At 41.1% G+C, this 19,819-nt stretch overlaps 1 protein-coding gene across 1 annotated transcript in view; it reads left to right on the top strand.

Annotated features, from left to right (window-relative positions):
• Positions 1 to 1,051: 1,051 nt before the first annotated feature.
• Positions 1,052 to 19,819, top strand: part of LOC311004702 (uncharacterized protein) — a 33,479-nt gene continuing 14,711 nt past the window's right edge. The window contains exons 1-3 of the mRNA XM_083996874.1: positions 1,052 to 1,206; positions 4,585 to 4,998; positions 11,418 to 11,537. Coding sequence (XP_083853000.1) covers positions 1,068 to 1,206; positions 4,585 to 4,998; positions 11,418 to 11,537 — 673 coding nt within the window. The 5' untranslated portion in view covers positions 1,052 to 1,067. The remainder of the gene's footprint in view (positions 1,207 to 4,584; positions 4,999 to 11,417; positions 11,538 to 19,819) is intronic.

Here is a 19,819-nt window from a genome sequence, read left to right as displayed (position 1 = left end):
TGTATATATTTTTTGTTTATTAGTTTATTGTATATTTATTGTTTGTATGTATGTATGTAGCCTATATGTCTTAATAATAAAAAAAAAAAAAAGATGCATCCTGTGATTCCTGTAGCTCTAAATTTAGATCTAGTTTAATAATTTCACAAAGGTTTATCTGATGGGGTTAATAGGGTTCAGGTAACTCTGATCTGCAATAACGTAAAAAACAAACACCTGAAACACCACAAACATCATTCAAAAACTCACAACACAACAGAAGTGTTTCTGGGGACAGGCTAATGCTAAGCTGGCATATAGCTTGTTGGGACATTATTATCAAGCAGCCCTAAATATAAGCAGGCCATGTCATTAGCCTAACTATGGAGGCCTATTGCATTTACTTGGGGAAAAAAAAATTCTGAGTAGTTTTTTTTTGTGTGTGTAATTTTTCCAGAAGTGTAGGCATTCACTTGGGAAAAAAAACTTGCTGTTATACCTACATAACAACAACAACAACAAAATATATATATATTATTATTATTATATGACGGAGTATTAGGGCCACATTGACAAATAAAAAAAGCACAAACCTCGAGAATGAAGTCGATTTTATTCTCATAATGTTATGACTTTTTTCTCGTATGAAATGTACGACTTTATTCTCGTAAATTTACAACTTTATTCTCATAATGTTATGACTTTTTTCTCTAAGTCTGTTTTTTTCTATCAATGTGGCTCTAATACTCCGTCGTTTTATTATTATTATTATTATGGTTGTTTTTATTCTTCTTCTTCTTCTTCTTCTTCTTCTTCTTCTTCTTCTTCTTCTTCTTCTTCTTCTTCTTCTTCTTATTATTATTATTATTATTATTATTATTATTATTATGTTTTTTTTAATTTTTTAATTATTATTATCGGCTCCTTTAACGATGATTTTATTTTGAAAAAAGAAAACGGTGACCGGAAGACGTGAGTTTTATTGTGACGAGCTTGACGCTGGTCCCGTTATGTGCCAGTTCAGTTCACACACAGTCGGTCAGTGTGTGTGTGACTTCGACAGTCTGAGTCTGAACCACCGCGGAGTGATGGAGCCTAAAGGAGGAGAAGACTCCGCTCAGCAGAGGAAAACCTGCAGGAAACTACAACTACAACTACAACTCACCTGTGGGACCTGGGAGCGCGTTCTGACGTCACACAGGTGGATTCTCCTCATTTGTCTGGCAGGTAAGAGAAGATACTGAAGAGACGGAGTTAACAGGTTGTTCAGAGTCCGGAGTAACGGTGTTGGATTTAAAACGATTTAACTTTTTCTCCTCTCACAGGGTTAGTAATAATATTATGTGTAATAATAGTAATCTAGGACAGGCGCAGTAATTCAACATTTGTGTTGTTTCGTGGCTCCGCTGAGCTGCTGCAGTCAAACTGTTACTCTGAGTTTAGTCATGTGTGAATGATCCGACCAGAAGCAGCTCTGGGGGTGGTGTTGGATTAGGAGTTAGGTTTTAACTTCACACAAGTTTAACAGAAACTACAGTTTATAGCCTATAATTATACATTCAAAATACCACACTGATGATAATAATAGACTGAAAACACATCAAAAAGTAAAAGTAGGACTAGAAAAAAGCAACAGATGCATGTGAATTGATTTGGGATAAGAGAAAACTAACAGAAGTACGTGATTGATTCAACCAATTAAAATGTACATGAACCTGACTGGAATTCAACCTGACTCTGTTCCTGTTTGAGATGAAAAGAAAAAAATGCATAAATGTGACTTTTTAAAACATGAAAGAGAAGAAATAGCCCACACAACCTCGTTTTGCTCCAGATATTTTACAGCCAAAGACAATGTCAGTAAAATATCTGGAGCAAAACGAGGTTGTTGGCGGGCTATTTCTTCTCTTTTCTGTTTTCCCCTTGGCCCAGCACCCCAAGCAAGGGTTAGGGGGTTAGGGATGTGCATATATATTTTTTTACAACTTTTTAAAACATGCACACAGTGATTAATCATGTCCTACTCATTGTTGTGAGTTTTATTATGGTAGCCTATTATTTATGGACACATAATTTGTTTGTTATGCAGAAACCACAGAGGCGGTGCAATAATCATGCTCAAAAAAAAGAGAAGACACAACATAGTGAACTCAGTTTACCTAGAAAATGTTTTTATTTTCTGAAATACCAACACAGTGAACATTTATTCTACATTCATGTTGATCTACAAACATTCAAAGTAAAATTCCTCTGTTAGCTGCTCCCTCTCTCTCCTCCTCCTCCTCCCCCTCCTCCTCCTCCTCCTCCTCCTGCTTTCATTTTCTGCTCTGGAGGTGGTTTCCTCGGAAAACTAATAAAGGCCAGATCCCCCTGCAGCCTGTGATCCCAGGAAGACCAAGACCAAGACCAACCTCCTGCATGGGTTTTTTTTGTTATTGTTCCAGATCTTAGAAGTTAGAGTCAAACTTCTCCTTCAGGAATTTATGTTGGAGTCAATTTTATTCAACTTGGCCCCAAAAAAAAGAAGCTGTGTGTGTTTTTTTTCCCCCCAAAACCTAAAAAGCCGATAACGTTATTGATTGGTCGGCTAAATGAAAGTATGAACAGTAATAATATCCACAGGCTTTTTAAAAACAACCTTAGGCTACCTCATCCCTGCTCACTGGTCCAGTTCAGTCACACCTCCCACTGTTTAGTGTGAAACACACACACATACTCACTCACACACAGCAGCAGCAGCAGCAGCACAGATGTTTTGGGGTGTGTGTGTGTGTGTGTGTGTGTGTGTGTGTGTTTTATCTCTCCAGTGTCAGTGTGTGTATTGATGCTGAGCTGCAGCTCCTGGTCGTCATGTGACCTCGACTCGCTGCAGCTTCACAAGTTCAAAAACAATCTGAGGTCGACTGAGCTGAGTCAGAGTTAAACACAGCAGCTTCATGTTGATTAATAATAATAATAATAATAATAAACTTGTACATTAAAATATTTATTTAAATGTCTTGGAGTAAAAAGACATTTTGTGATCAGTCGATCAGTCAGACTTTCCCAGTTATTACTGAAACCTGCTCTGGCTGCTGGAGCTTCACACCACGCTGGGTTCTGGTTCTGGCTCTGGTTCATGTTCATGCAAAACCGCTGATGCACGTTGCCTTCAGGGACAGTTTTTCATCAACAGTCTCTGTATTTCCCTCTAAAACAACTCTGTGTGGTAACGTTGTGTTATTATCTCATAGCGTGGTGAATGTGCAGCTCACAACTTGTCCACCAGAGCGTTGTGGAGTTGTTGGATTGTGTATTTGATGAGTTTGATGAGGGAAACCAAGAAATCCCATAATGAGCCTCCGTAGCGTAGCTCTGAGCAGCTCACGGCTCTGCTCCGCCGTTCTAAAAAATAGCTTGCACCGACAATTAAAGATAACGAACCTACTGCTATGACTATAGGGATTATGGCAATGGGCCAATTTGCCCAAAATGTTGAACTATCCCTTTAACTAAATTAAATGAAAATGTAATGAGAAATATCATATTGGTATCAATACCAGTATTGATCAAATCTAGATGATACCCATCCCTAACGGAAACAAGTGCAGGTATTGGCATCTGTCTTTACACTACAAGGTTCAAGTGGCTCAGATCAGATCTGGAACATGAACGTGTAAACAGGAAAAACACCTGATATCAGATGTTGTCAGATCGGATTCAGGCTCTGTTATATCTGGGAATAAATCAGATAATTGGATATCGGCCAATGCATCTGCAGTCTAAACAGATTGGATCTTCCCTGGCAGAGCGAGTCGTAGGTCATATTGACGGTGTAAAACAGGTGCAGGTATCAGATATGGGTTCACTTCAATAGAACATGTGAACAGACGGAGGAATAAAATAAATCGGTTATAGGCAACAAATCAGAACTGAGCATCGAGGCCAGAGTCACAGCAGATATAAACCTGCCTCCCCCTCAACTCTATAAACCTGATAAAACAAAGACTTCTCAACCCCTGTGTGTTCAAAGGGATAGTTCAACATTATGGCAAATTGGCCCATTATCATAATCCCTATAGTCATAGCAGTAGGTTCGTTACCTTTAATTGTCGGTGCAAGCTGTTTTTACCTGCACATTCACCACGCTATGAGATAATAACACAACGTTACCACACAGAGTTGTTTTAGAGGGAAATTCATGTAAAACTGCTGATGTGCGTTGCCTTCAGGGACAGTTTTTCATCAAGCAGTCTCTGTGTTAACCTCTAAAACAACTCTGTGTGGTAACGTTGTGTTATTATCTCATAGCGTGGTGAATGCAAGTTGTGAATGCAGCTCACAACTTGTCCACCAGAGCGTTGTGGAGTTGTTGGATTGTGTATTTGATGAGTTTGATGAAGGAAACCAAGAAATCCCATAATGAGCGATGTTCTAAAAATAGCTTGCACCGACAATTAAAGGTAACGAACCTGCTGCTATGACTATAGGGATTATGGCAATCGGCCAATTTGACAAAATGTTCAACTATCCCTTTAACTTTACATTCTTTCACCCTTCACTGATCCTTCCTCATCATCTCCTCCTCCTCCTCCTCCTCCTCCTCCTCCTCTTCCTCTTCCTCAGGTATCCTCCCTCCCTGCTGCCGTGGCGTCCATGTGTCAGTGCGGGATGAGAGGAGGTACACGGTCCTGTTCCAGTCCGTGGTTCTGCCGTGTCAGTACAGCAGCGTGTCCACGCAGACGCCCGTGGTGCAGTGGATCTACAGGTCGTACTGCCGCGACCGCACGCGCGACTCCTTCAGCTTCCCCGACAGCATGAGCGGCGGCCTGGGAGGAGGAGGAGGAGGAGGAGGAGGAGGAGGAGGAGGAGGGCTGATAGGAGGAGGAGGAGGAGGAGGAGGGTACGACACGGGGATGACGCCGAACTACCTGGACTGCTCCGACAACAGCCGGACGGTCCGGACCGTGGCGTCCATCTCCGGCTCGGCGGTCACGCTGTCGGAGTACTACAAGAACAGAGACATCTCCATCATCAACAGTGAGTCACAACACAACAACACAACAACACACTTCTTCAGTGTTGCAGACCTTTAAAACTTTAGTTCACCAGCTTAAAGGGGAATTGCTGTTTTTTTTTACAATCTGGACCTTATTTCTAGCATAAAATCTGATCATTTCCTCCCCCAGATAACTTTGGTGTCATTACAAGTGGTTGTGATGAAATGAGCTCCAGCCGAGAGGCGCGTATATCCGTATAATGGAGTCTACAGGGCAGCAGAATGCAGCCTCTAAATAACACATTATCTGCAGAGAAACTCCTTCATTTCACCAATATTTAGTTCTGATAGGCTAGTGCTATTCCCCTCTGAGTCCGGGGTTAGCTGTTATCAACATCCGGGGTCTGTAGGTTGACCTACTGACCTCTGACCTGGATGATGTCATCTCTGAGCGCCGCCCGGCTCATTCTGATAATAATCATTCTGCTTCGGCATTCGGGTCCATTTTTATCTCAACTAGCCGGAGCTTTAGTGAGTCCAGGTTGAGGAGAGGAAGCCTGTGGAAGCTGAACTTCATCCAGCTGCTCATTTTGTTCTGACAAGTCGGAAACACGCAGAAACAAACCGTAGCATTAGCGGTAGCAACAAGCCGCACCGCGCAGCACTCAGAGATGACATCATCCAGGTCAGAGGTCAGTAGGTCAACCTACAGACCCCGGATGTTGATAACAGCTAACCCCGGACTCAGAGGGGAATAGCACTAGCCTATCAGAACTAAATATTGGTGAAATGAAGGAGTTTCTCTGCAGATAATGTGTTATTTAGAGGCTGCATTCTGCTGCCCTGTAGACTCCATTATATGGATATACGCGGCTCTCGGCTGGAGCTCATTTCATCACAACCACTTGTAATGACACCAAAGTTATCTGGGGGAGGAAATTATCGGATTTTATGCTAGAAATAAGGTCCACCTTTAAGATGGAATTTAATTTGGCAAACATGTTCAGGGTTAGCTGCAGCTCTGAAGCCAAATCACAGCCAGCTTTACAAACATGATGCAGAAATATGGATTAAAAAAAAAAAAAAAACAGGAACACAAACTCCCAGCAGCTAAAGTAAAAGCACCTTCTCTTATTGATCCAAACTGTTGCTCTTTCTCTTCTTCTCCTGCCGAGCTCTGCTGGTTTGATGGAAACTGTAAATCAGGACATTGGCCTTTCTCTTCACACACATTCCTGATGGAACAAACACAGTCAGAGAGTCAGAGAGCTTCAGTTCACATGTAGAGGAGGTTTCACCACAGTCAGGTTATATCACCCAAAAGAAATGATTAGATAACCACCACTGGTTTGGCCTGAGATGTGGAGCTGGAATTCAACTTTTAGGTCATGAAGCTTTTTGCACCATTGCACCATTGAAGTGATATAAACTGATGCCATGTTGGGCCTATTGCTGGGTGTCGCTACTGATTCACTGAACCGACTCGATTCTGTTTCAATATTGATTAATCTAGAGATCTTTCAGTTTCAATACCAATGTTGCTTAGATATGAAAGAGATTTTCACAGAACCAATGCTGCAAATTGTACAAAGATTAAACTCTCTAATCTGGTGCATCATTGAAAATATTAACTATAATGTTTACATTAAAAATTGACCCAAAAGCAGCAACATTAATGCACATTTGTCTAACATGACCCACTCCAGAAGTTAACGGTGCAACACTATGAGATAATAACAGAACGTTACCAGACAGAGTTGTTTTAGAGGGAAATACAGAGACTGTTGATGAAAAACTGTCCCTGAAGGCAACGTGCATCAGCGGTTTTGCACAAATTTCCCTCTAAAACAACTCTGTCTGGTAACGTTGTGTTATTATCTCATAGCGTGGTGAATGTGCAGGTCACAACTTGTCCACCAGAGCGTTGTGGAGTTGTTGGATTGTGTATTTGATGAGTTTGATGAGGGAAACCAAGAAATCCCATAATGAGCCTCTGTAGCGTAGCTCTGAGCAGCTCACGGCTCTGCTCCGCCGTTCTAAAAATAGCTTGCACCGACAATTAAAGGTAACAAACCTACTTATGAACGGCAAAGGGCCAATTTGCCAAAATTTTGAACTATCCCTTTAAAAGACAATTTTTATGAATCAATATCAGATCTTTCAAATGAAGATCGATATGAATGGGAAAATCTTTCTTCTTCTTTAAAAGCCCCCGTCCTAATATACAGTGTGTTTTCGTGTGTGTTCGTGTGAATGAGGCTTGTAGCTCTGTGCAGTTCATCCACCCATCACATATAGGGAATAATCATTAAAGGGATAGTTCACCCTAGAATGATATTTCGCTCATTATCTACTCACCCTCATGTTGACTAAGGGCTGGAAGAATTATCAGAGTCCACCGTCCCTTCTCTGAGTTACAGGGGGTCTTGGCGTAGCAGTGAATTTCAATGCAACGGTTGCAAAGGGACACCGGAGCTCTTCGTAAAAAAACACACACAAAAAAACATCCAAATACCTCCATGATGCTCGTATGTAATGTCCGTCTTGTGCTGAAGCCCCAAATTGCGTAATTGTCCCGAAAAAAATTAAATAAGTCTATATTTTAAGCTTGTTTGTAGCGGAAGCTTCTGGAAGCTCCTCTTCCTGGTCCGTCCAAATCTCGCATGATTCGCAGTAACCGCACTGACGCCGGCGCAAATCACGCGATATTTGGACGGACCAGGAAGAGGAGAAGAAGAAGAAGACGAGAAGCTTCCGCTACAAACAAGCTTAAAATATAGACTTATTTAATTTTTTTCGGGACAATTACGCAATTTGGGGCTTCAGCACAAGACGGACATTACATACAAGCATCATGGAGGTATTTGGATGTTTTTTTGTGTGTGTTTTTTTACGAAGAGCTCTGGTGTCCCTTTGCAACCGTTGCATTGAAATGCACTGCTACGCCGAGACCCCCTGTAACTCAGAGAAGGGACGGTGGACTCTGCAAATTCTTCCAGCCCTTAGTCAACATGAGGGTGAGTAGATAATGAGCGAAATATCATTCTAGGGTGAACTATCCCTTTAATCTACATTCGGTGAAGTTAGGGAATCCTCCAGAAATGTTACAAATACCGGCCAATATATCATCATCATATTATTGATTCTTATTTGTCTGAAACTCCGGCAGCAGCTTCGCCCACACGGCAATAAAGTAAAGTTTATCATCGTTGTTGTTAATTAAATCTGTTATGATGAGAAAGAGTTTCCAACAGTTTCCAACAGATTAACCACAGGAATTCTACAGTCGCAGCATCGTGGCGTTCAAGGATCATCTGAGGGTCTCTACTGTGTGTGTGTGTGTGTGTGTGTGTGTGTGTGTGTGTGTGTGTGTGTGTGTGTGTGTGTGTGTGTGTGTGTGGCGCCTTGTTTGCAGCCTCAGATTTATGAAGCTCTAACTCTGGCTGAAGAATCGGGCTTCTCTTCAGCAGCCAGGGACACAGACAAAAGAAGCAGTTTCACGCCGTCCTCTCATTCATCCTGACCTCTCACTTCTTCCTCTCTGATCTACTTCAGTGTCCCGCTTTTTTTTTTTTTTTTTTTTTTCTCCCACCGTCCGTCCGGCCACACACACACACTCATTCCCCTCTCAGTGTCCGGTCTGTCCTGGTGTCTCCACCTCCTCCTCGTGTTGTACATGAACAAAAAGGTGAAAGCTTTAAACCGTGTCTCCTGCAGAGCGGCGGCCAGTCATCCATACCCATGTAACCCTCCTCAGGGTTCGAGTCTGTCCCAGCATGCATTTCACTTAGTTGGCATGGGGTTGGTGTTGTTAAAGGGATAGTTCAACATTTTGGCAAATTGTCCCATTGCCATAATCCCTATAGTCATAGCAGTAGGTTCTTACCTTTAATTGTCGGTGCAAGCTATTTTTAGAACGGCGGAGCAGAGCCGTGAGCTGCTCAGAGCTACGCTACGGAGGCTCATTATGGGATTTCTTGGTTTCCCTCATCAAACTCATCAAATACACAATCCAACAACTCCACAACGCTCTGGTGGACAAGTTGGTAGCTGCACATTCACCACGCTATGAGATAATAACACAACGTTACCACACAGAGTTGTTTTAGAGGGAAATTCATGCAAAACCGCTGATGTGTGTTGCCCTCAGGGACAGTTTTTCATCAAGCAGACTCTGTATTTACCTCGAAAACGGCTCCGTTTCGTAACGTTCCGTTATTATCTCATAGCGTGGTGAATGTGCAGCTCACAACTTGTCCACGAAAGCGTTTTGGAGTTTTTGGATTTTGTATTTGATGAGTTTGATGAGGGAAACCAAGAAATTCCTTTAGCCTCCGTAGCGTAGCTCTGAGCAGCTCACGGCTCCGCTCCACCGTTCTAAAAACAGCTTACGCCGACAATTAAAGGTAACAAACCTACTGCTAAGACTATAGGGATTATGGCAATGGGCCAATTTGCCAAAATGTTGAACTATCCCTTTAAACTGTGTCTCCTGCAGAGCGGCGCCCAGTCATCCATACCCATGTAATCCTCCTCGGGGTTCGAGTCTGTCCCAGCATGCATTTCACTTAGTTGGCATGGGGTTGGTGTTCTATCTTAATCACATGGTGAACACAGACACACACCAACACACTGACTTCCACTTTAAACAGCTGAGTGGATCAAAGTGAAACTACAAGACAACGGGATGGTTTTATAACAAGGTGTCTTCAGATGAAACCAGTCAGTGTGTTGGTCGGTGGCACTGAGCCTGGTCGGTCTCGGCCCGTCTCTCCTCCCTCTTCCTTGGCTAACAGGAAAACACAGGGAATTACACAACCCACTTCCTGTCTGCTGTGTGTTTTTTTTTTATATGTCTGACGCTCTCACAATGGAGCCAGCAGCAGCAGCAGCCAGGCATTGTGTTGTGTTGTGTTAGTGTGGGTCAGACCAGAGCTCACTGCCGGAGATCCTGCTTCCATATATAAATGAAAAAGTTCTAATGCAGTGAAATGTAATACAGAGTACACAAATGTAGGCCTACTATTATGGTCTGTAGTTGTGTAGTACACTGCAAAAACTCAAAATCTTACCTAGAATATTGTCTTATTTCTAGTCAAAATGTCATTTCTAGTCAAAACAAATCTCATTACTATACCTAAAATATGTATGTTTATAGTTATACATAAAAAGTAGCTTGTTTTTAGACACTTTTTACTTGTTTCAAGTCTATTTTCATTTGAAATAAGTAGAAAAATCTGATAGTGGAGCAAGTTTTTCTTTCTTATTACCAGCACAAAAAACCTGCTTTCACTGGGAGATTTTTCTACTTATTTCAAGTGAAAATTAGTTTGAAACAAGTGAAAATGATCTAAAAACAAGTTAATTTTTAGGTGATGAGTCTTATTCTAAGTGGAAAGAGATTAGTTTTGACTAGAAATGAGACATTTTGACAAGAAATAAGACAAATATTCTTGGAATGATTTTGAGTTTTTGCAGTGTATCACATACAGATAAACATACACATAACTGTATTAATCCCTGTAGCCTTTAGGGCAATTAACTTCCTACAGTCCACCGTCAAAGTGCAAGAGTAAGCATGATATGGCACATGGGAAAAACTACAAGTCCCATAAAAACGAATGCAACACACTGTATATTTGTTTATTTGGATCCCCATTAGCTGTTACTCCTGCAACAGCTACTCTTCCTGGGGTCCATGTTAAAACATGAATATAAATCCAAATAACAATAATATTTTACATGAATACAGTTTCAACACTTAATTTCCCAACTACACATGCTCACACTCACACCCACACATACAAGCACACACACACAGCACCCGCCAACAATCAAATTTATAACAAGTTACCAAAAACAGAGGTAACATTTCATAAAAAGAAAAAAGAAAATCAGAAATCAGCAAAAACAGGTCACAGAGTTTTCAGGCCTTTACCCAAGAATAACCTTTTTAGCTGTTTTTTTTTAAACGTTCTTTACTTGTTGCTTGAGTTGTAATTAATGGCAACTTATTCCACTCAGAAATGGCTCTAAACATGACTGTTTTTTTTTCATGGCATTAGTTCTTGGTCTAGGAAACATAATATGACCTCCTGTATAAACGACCCCAGTACGCAAACAACGTTAAAAGACAACTTTACAACAACATAGTTCAGCGAGTTCAGCTTTAACTTGTCTTTAGAGATCTCGTACTTTGACATCCACTACAACAGTGTAGTGTAGTCGTGCAATGCAGTTATAGTCTTATATAGTAGAGTATAGTGTGGTGTAGTATAGTACACTCTCATGAATGTAAATTAGATCCTTTAGAGACTAATTCGTTTTCATGTTTCCCTGTTTCCCTGTTTTCTGTGGTGGTTTGTGTATTTCTCACTTCTAGCAGCTCAAACCAGTGAGTTTCTCTCTTCGTTTTAACCTTGTCCACTGTGTGTGTGTGTGTGTGTGTGTGCTGATGCAGAAGCGGACCTGAGGATAGGAGAGGTCAAGTGGGGCGACAGTGGCGTCTACACCTGTAACGTGATTATAGCTGATGATCTGGAGGGACCGAACAAAGCCTCGGTGGAGCTGCTGGTTCTGGGTGAGAAGAACACACTACAAACCTCCCTGTTCACACACCTGAAACAAAAAGCCTTATACATTATATTATCACTTTATTCTCTGTAAATATCATATAACTGATTTGTTATTGGTTCATTGATCCCAGCAGTGTCACGGTGTTGTAGCTACAGTATCAGACTGACACTGACCAGTGACCACACACGTCATTATTCACTGTAAACTGATTCCTACATAACGGTGTCTTTATAAACCGACCTATTCATCAGCCACAACACAACACCAGCTCATTAATGAGTCCATTCATTACACACAGTGGGTTAGAGTGACAACTGAACTGTCTCATACTGTATGTATGTTAATGTATAGAAGAATCATACTGAATGTGAAAGTATAGAAGAATCGTACCGAATGTTAATGTGTAGAAGAATCGTATTGTACGTTCATGTATAGAAGAATCGTATCGTACGTTAATGTATAGAAGAATCGTACCGAATGTTAAAGTATAGAAGAATCGTACCGTACGTTAATGTAGGCCTATAGAAGAATCGTACGGTGCATTAATGTATAGAAGAATCGTACTGAATGTTAATAGGCTATATAGAAGAAGGTAAATCACTGCAGAGTTTAACAACTTCTGAATAATTACCTCTTACCTCAGACTGTGTGTGTGTGTGCGTTCTGTTCTCTCATGTTGTATTACCTAATGAGTGTGTGTGTGTGTGTGTGTTACAGTGACAGTGTACTTTTTTTGTCCAACAAATGTTACCATGGCAACGGCTGAGAGGCTATGTGGCTCTCTGGTGCCCTAATTCACTCTGAGGGCTGAACTTTTGTTTGGCTGGCACTCAGAGACTTATGTGTGTGTGTTTGTGTGTGTTTGTGTGCACAAAAAGACACACATTCACACTCATAAATACACACACACACACACACCAGTACTGGACAATAGGCTTTTACAGTTTGTGTGTTCAGACGATGGGAGGATCTTGATATCTTGGTTTTCCTGCAGCATGGTGTGCTGTCTGCGCTGAGGCCTCCACCTTCGGTTCAGCTGATATATATATATATATATATAGCATGTGAGGCGCTTGACGTGTTTCCATAACAACAGTTGGGGCCACAGCGAGTGGACCGGAGGGGGAGGGGGGGGCTCCTTTGTCTTTTCAGCGAACGGCTTCACAGAAAAGACGACAGGGAAGATTTAATGACGCGGGGGGAGGGACGGCACGACACGGTGACACAAAAGATGGAGGATGACACCGTGTGAGACTGATGGGAGGAAAAAAATATGATTTCAGTCTGTCGTCAAGTTCCTGTATCATCTTCATAATAATCCAAATCACAGAGTTAGTCGCTTAGATTTTCATGTGTGGTTTCAACTTCAGTGGAAAAACACACAGAAGTGCAGAGAACATGGAATAAGTCAGGAATAAATACTGATGTTAAAGGGATAGTTCACCCAAAATTGAAATAACAATGCATGTCCATATAACGGTTGCAAATGGATACCAACTGTCTTCGTAACAAATAGACACACCAAAAAACATCCAAATACCTCCATGCTGCTCGTATGTAATGTCCGTCGAACCAGGGTCTGTCCTCTTCCCAGTTCGTCCAAATTTGACGAACCGGGAAGAGGAGCTTCGAGAAGCTAACGCTACAAAACAAGCTTGAAATATAGACTTATTTAATTTTTATCGGGACAATTTCGCATTTTGGGGCTTCAATAGAAATAGAAATGACAATAAAAGTCATAAAAGCAAGCACAGCAGCAAGAATAAAGGATTAAAACTAAAAACAACTATAAACCATAGGATGTTTCACTACATACAAGCCAGAATAAAAAGGTTTTCAGTTTACTTTTAAAAACCTCCATGTTTCCAGCTCCTGTCAGAATAAATTGACGGTGTGAGTCGTCTTTTTCACAGAGTGTAGATTGTTGGCAGAGTGAATGAAAAGATCCATTGTTTACTGATCAATCATAAAAGATAGAGAGAGAAAAATGAAGCTCCTTGACATTAAATGTCTCACTTCCTGCATTAAAGTCTGAGTATGAACAGTGCAGCTCCATCTGTCCTCCTGTGACAGGGCAAAGCAGAGAGTCATTGATAAAAATATAATAGAGTAAAAGTAAGTCATCTGTAAAGAGCACATGTAACTAGGACAACAGTTTTTTTTTACTGTTGTTTTGAAAACTTAATTAAAGTTCAATGCTCTCCAGACACCACCCGCTTGGAGTGCCCTATCGGGTAAAACAAGCAGTCCCAACATATTTGAAAGTAAACCTTGGTGAATCACCGGCCTGCAGGCAAATTCATGCGTGGGAGGAAACGTCACGTCAGCGGCTCGAGCAGCACAGACGTCAAAACAACAGATTACACTGAACCAGACGGGTTTCACATGTGTAAATGCACCTAAAGCAGATTTCAGCACAGAGCTGGTTTGCTTTTTGAGTTCAGGTGGTGATTCTTGTGAATTTAATAAAGGTTTCTCTGTGCTTTCAAATCATGCAAAGACCATGTTGTTAAGCCTCCCAGAGAGAGAGAGAGAAGTGAGGTATGTGCACAGTCAGCCAGAGTCGGGCCAAGACAGTCAACCTGCTAGTGCTCCATGTTCTCTCTCTCTCTCTGTCTCTCCTCCATAATCAGCAGTGAAACACCAGGATCCTTTTCACTTCTCACACAAAGCTTCAGCTTCAACAAGGTCTTGTGGAAATATGCACCCAAACAAAACAGAACACATTCGTTCATCCACATTTCTGCACCAGCCTGTGACACACTGAAGGTACAGTGCAAGTTCATGGACATCACCGTGTGCAAACATGCCAGATTGTATAGCCATGGGCTAATTAGGGCCACTGGGAAATCGCACCGAGCACTGTACTGGCCCCTACAGCTATGAAATAGCTGCAGGGGCCAGTGCTTGGGGCAACAGAATCCGAATTTTTCACGACGTAAAGTTGACGTAAATTTCGCATTGAAGTCAATGGGATGGGCGAAAAAAAAAGAGCGAAAAAGAACAATCATTGGAGTTTTATAAACGTCTACTGCTCAGGCATACTTTCACCTAGAGACTCCATTTAAACTTTAAACAGTAGACACAAGTCTTGTGTATTGGTGTATTATTCCACGTTTCGATAGGTATTATAGATTTTGATCAATCACTGATCAATGACCATGATCATTTTTGGAGAAATTATGAGATTATAATGGGTGTGTATTGCACGGAATGTTCGTGTCAGAGTGCGTGACATCATCGCTTTGAGTGGGAGAAGTTGTCTGAAATCTTCTGAAACTTTTCTCTTTCCACACTCCTCCCGGACAAAATTTACACTCTACACACATGATTTTTTCGAAATTTATAGACAAACTTGTTCTGTCTCTCACAATGTGCTCAAAATATCTGAGAGACTTACAGAATTTGAATTATCAGCCTCTAAGTGCGGCCACGTCTGTCTATGCTCCTCATTGACTCCAATACAAAGATTTTCTGAGAGAAGCAGAACGGACCCCTGTTTTAAAATCACACGTTTCTGCAAAATATTTACTGTAGAAACACCAAAATCACACCAAAGCGTTCAGGGAGTCCTTGTGATACTCACGGTCTGTGTTTTTTTCTGATAGGAGCTACCGTTTTGTCAGAATAAGGCCAAACGTAAGACAGAGCAGAGGCAGAAAATCGCTCTTTTTCTCCATGTTTCTGTCTGCCTCAGCCTGGGGGGCCCCTATCGTCATTGACAACCACCTCAAATTGCCGTGGTAACCTCTGAGCCTCAGGCCAGAGCTCGTTAACTTTATAAACAATCCACCTGGAGCTCGTTAACATGTTTATAAACAATCCACCTGGAGCCACAAACACTAACACACACAGGTAGCTTCATGTGATTACAGTTACACACACACACAAACACACATCAGCTCTGTCTTGACCTTAAGTTCGTGGGTTTGATTCTGGATAACAGTAAAGTGCATTAGTCATTAAATAAACATGTTTCAATCAGTCAAATATACATTCAGTAATGTAATTCTAAAGTATACAATAAACCTCATCTGCCATCGTAATGTAACGCTTCACTCCAACGCCTGCTGGGCTGACCTGGTGTGGTGACGTTTCTCTCTTCTTTTACTGAAACTCACATTTGGGTCTAGAAGTCTTCGAGCTTAAACCTTTTACTCTGAGACAACAATAATTCATCTTTTTATTTTAGTCAAGTCAATGAAGAGTTTCAGGAGTGAAATGTCTGTTTCGACTGTTCCCACCTGTGATTTTTGCAGCTCTGCTCTGTAACAAAACTCACAGCTCCGGCCTGTTGCTCACGTTCCAGTCAGTTTTCCTCTGTCAGATAACATGACTGACTGCTTTTTATCAATCAGATCAGATCAATCACATGATCGATCGGCTGCTCTGATGTGGGAGACTGACTGGAACAAGGTCAAAACGTCGTCTGGTGCATGTTGCTGCTGCTGTTTCTGTCTCTGTCTGCATATCAGTCTTCCTCCTCGTCTCTCTGTGCATGTGCAGCAGCTTCTCTCAATCTGATCATTCCAGTTTATATCATCAAACTCTTCCTCTTCCTCTTCCTCCTCCTCTCTTCCCTTCTCCTTCTCCTCCTCTTCACCTTTGTTCTGTCTCTCTCCAGGTTTCTCAGGTGTGCCTGAAGATCTGCTGCCAGACTTTGATTTGAAGATTATGCCAGGTAGGGGCATAATGTGTCCTCCCCCCTCACCTGCTTCCCTCTCTTCACTCATACTGTACTAACCCTACTGACCCCAGACATGGCTGTAGGAACCATTAGGATGGTGCAGACTATTCTCTCTGTAGATAATATAACAGATACAGTTTTAGTTAGTAGCTAGTAGCCCCTCCCTCTTTAGAAACTATCACAGTGTGTAAATAGTAAATATCTTGTCTGATACCTTGGTCAAAGTTCTCTGAGAGCTCAAGTCTCCTGGGTTTCCTATTCTTTTGCAGGCTGCTGCTTTGTTTCGCTTTTTCACTCTGAAACTGTAGAAAACTAAAATAATACACTGATATTGATTAAAATATTGATAAAAAGAGTGTTTCATGTTTAACTTTATGTCTTTTGGAGATCATTTCATCTTCCACTTGATGAACTGTTCACATTAACACACATTTGAACGGGGTTTGGGGGTTTTGCATGATGCCTCTATGTAGGTTAGAAGAAGAGTTTGATAAAGACACATGAATGAAAATGATGTAACTGATTTAAAGGAGAATTCCGGTCATTTTTGACCCCTAAATCGTTGTCCTGATGGTCACCCAGTGTTGTTTGGAGCAAAAAACGTGACTAAAATTGATGCAGGCAAACCAGAGTTACCATGGCTACCCGGCGCTAGGGATAGCAACAACGCTAACTCATGGGGGCAATTCTTTCAACCACAACAAACACTCAGAAAACAATCAGATATCTCTGGTACATGACTAGAATCCTTAGAGACACCACTGAACTCATATAGTGTAGAGTAGAAACAGTAGAAACTTTGTGTTTCTGCATGTAGCCACTCACCTCAGATAGCCCAACTCTGAAACATCCCAGAAAGACATTACTATCCCATCACAGAGCGCCTGCTCTCCCCGCCACAGAAACTAACACTTTGTCCTTGTTGTGATGATTTCTTTACTAAAATAAACGGTGGAGAAGAGCAGTGGTAATGTCCAAAATATCTCTGACCGTTTATTTTAGTGGCCACACTGCAAAAACTAAATCTTACCAAGAATATTTGTCTCATTTCTAGTCAAAACAAATCTCATTCTACTTAAAATAAGACTCATCACATTAAAAGTAGCTTGTTTTTTAGACACTTTTTACTTCTTTAAAAAATCTGACAGTGGAGCAAGTTTTTCTTTCTTATTACAAGCACAAAAAAAACCTGCTTTCACTGGCAGATTTTTCTACTTATTTCACGTGAATATTTGTTTGAAACAAGAGAAAATTATCTAAAAACAAGTTAATTTTTAGGTGATGAGTCTTATTTTAAGTGGAAAGAGATTAGTTTTGACTAGAAATGAGACATTTTGACAAGAAATAAGACAAATATTCTTGGGAAGGTTTTGAGTTTTTGCAGTGTACATGCAAAAACACAAAGTTTATACTGTTTCTACTCTACACTATATGAGTTCAGTGGTGTCTCTAAGGATTCCAGTCATGTACCAGAGATATTTGATTGTTTTCTAAGTGTTTGTTGTGGTTGAAAGAATGGCCCCAATGGGTTAGCGTTGTGGCTGTCCCTAGCGCCGGGTAGCCATGGTGTAACTCTGGTTTGCCTGCATCAATTTTACACTGTAAAAACTCAAAATCTTTCCAAGAATATTTGTCTTATTTCTTGTCAAAATATCTCATTTCTAGTCACAAACTAATCTCTTTCCACTTTAAATAAGACTCATCACCTCAAATTTAACTCGTTTTTAGATCATTTTTAAAAAAAATAAGTAGAAAAATCAGCCAGTGAAAGCAAGTTTTTTGTGCTTGTAATAAGAAAGAAAAACTTGCTCCACTGTCAGATTTTTCTACTTATTTCAAGTGAAAATCAGCTTGAAAGAAGTAAAAAGTGTCTAAAAACAAGCTACTTTTCTATGTGATGAGTCTTATTTTAAGTATAATTAGATTTGTTTTGACTAGAAATGACATTTTGACTAGAAATAAGACAAATATTCTTGGAAAGATTTTGAGTTTTTGCAGTGTAGTCACGTTTTTTGCTTCCCCCCCCCCCCCCCCCCCCCCCCCCCCCCCCACACTGGGTGACCATGCAGAACAACGATTTAGGGGTCAAAACCAGAAGACCAGAATTCTCCTTTAAATGGTGACAACAACAGGTGTTTGTGGTTGAGACGTCATAATCTTCTGCTGGCTGCTGTTACTCCCACTGAGATGAGCTGTGCTGGGAAAAAAATAACAGCTATTATGGTCATTATGTAGTTATTTATGCTTGTGGTTAATGTGTCATCATCATCACACATCATTTGGACGCTAACACCCAGCAATCAGCAGGGTGGGAGGAGCTTTCTGCTGTTTATGTCCCGTCAGTAGTAACATCGCTCTCTCGCTGTGTCACTGTGAAGCTTTAGAAAATAAAACATGATTCACTCCACAGTCAGAGTAATTACCGTCAGCTTATCTCTCCTGTCAGTGTGTTTCTATGTGTGTGTGTGATAATGGCTGCAAAGGAGTTCACATTACAAGCTGGTTTTGGAGGAGCAGCCAGATCTGACTGCAGCAGCATAAACTGTCCCTTTCCTTCCTGTAGCAGAAACAAGTTTCCTGAGTGTGAGTGTTTGTTTTTGGTGTCCATGTGTGTCTGTGTGTGAGAGACAATACCGTCCTTGGTCTTAAATTGTTAAAAGATTTCCTTATCTGCTCTCTCTGTCCTTCCCTTTCCCGTAGCCTTGTCCCTGCAGACAGACAGACAGATACATGTACTAGTCCATCTGTTGTTCTCACAGTATCAACTCTAATCTGCACCGTTCGTGGTTTTTTATTGTCACTTTCATTCTGGTTCAGATTTTATTTGTTCTGATTGTTACAGAAACAAACAAGAGAATAAAACGTCCCAGTGATAGAAGACAGTCCGTCTGTGTCCCATGTTACTGGTCTCCTCACATTAAGGAAGACAGGATGTCATTTAGATAACAAAGCGTTAATTATCTTCATTTCACCTCAGCGGTTTTTTCTCTCGACCTTAAAGCAAATTAAATGTTGTTTTAACTTAGAGGGATAGTTCAACATTTTTGGCAAATTGGCCCATTGCCATAATCCCTATAGTCATAGCAGTAGGTTTGTTACCTTTATTTGTCAGTGCAAGCTGTTTTTAGAACGGTGACAGGTTGTGAGCTGCACATTCACCACGCTATGAGATAATAACACAACGTTACCACACAGAGTTGTTTTAGAGGGAAATTCATGCAAAACCTCTGATGCGCGTTGCCTTCAGGGACAGTTTTTCATCAAGCAGTCTCTGTATTTCCCTCTAAAACAACTCTGTCTGGTAACGTTGTGTTATTATCTCATAGCGTGGTGAATGTGCAGGTCACAACTTGTCCACCAGAGCGTTGTGGAGTTGTTGGATTGTGTATTTGATGAGTTTGATGAGGGAAACCAAGAAATCCCATAATGAGCCTCTGTAGCGTAGCTCTGAGCAGCTCACGGCTCTGCTCCGCCGTTCTAAAAACAGCTTGCACCGACAATTAAAGGTAACGAACCTACTGCTATGACTATAGGGATTATGGCAATGGGCCAGTTTGACAAAATGTTGAATTTAGATCATGAGGTTTATCAATTTATAA

This window comes from Trachurus trachurus, assembly GCF_905171665.1.
Source record: "Trachurus trachurus genome assembly, chromosome: 3".
NCBI lineage: Eukaryota > Metazoa > Chordata > Actinopteri > Carangiformes > Carangidae > Trachurus > Trachurus trachurus.
This window is presented reverse-complemented; position numbering and strand designations above follow the sequence as displayed.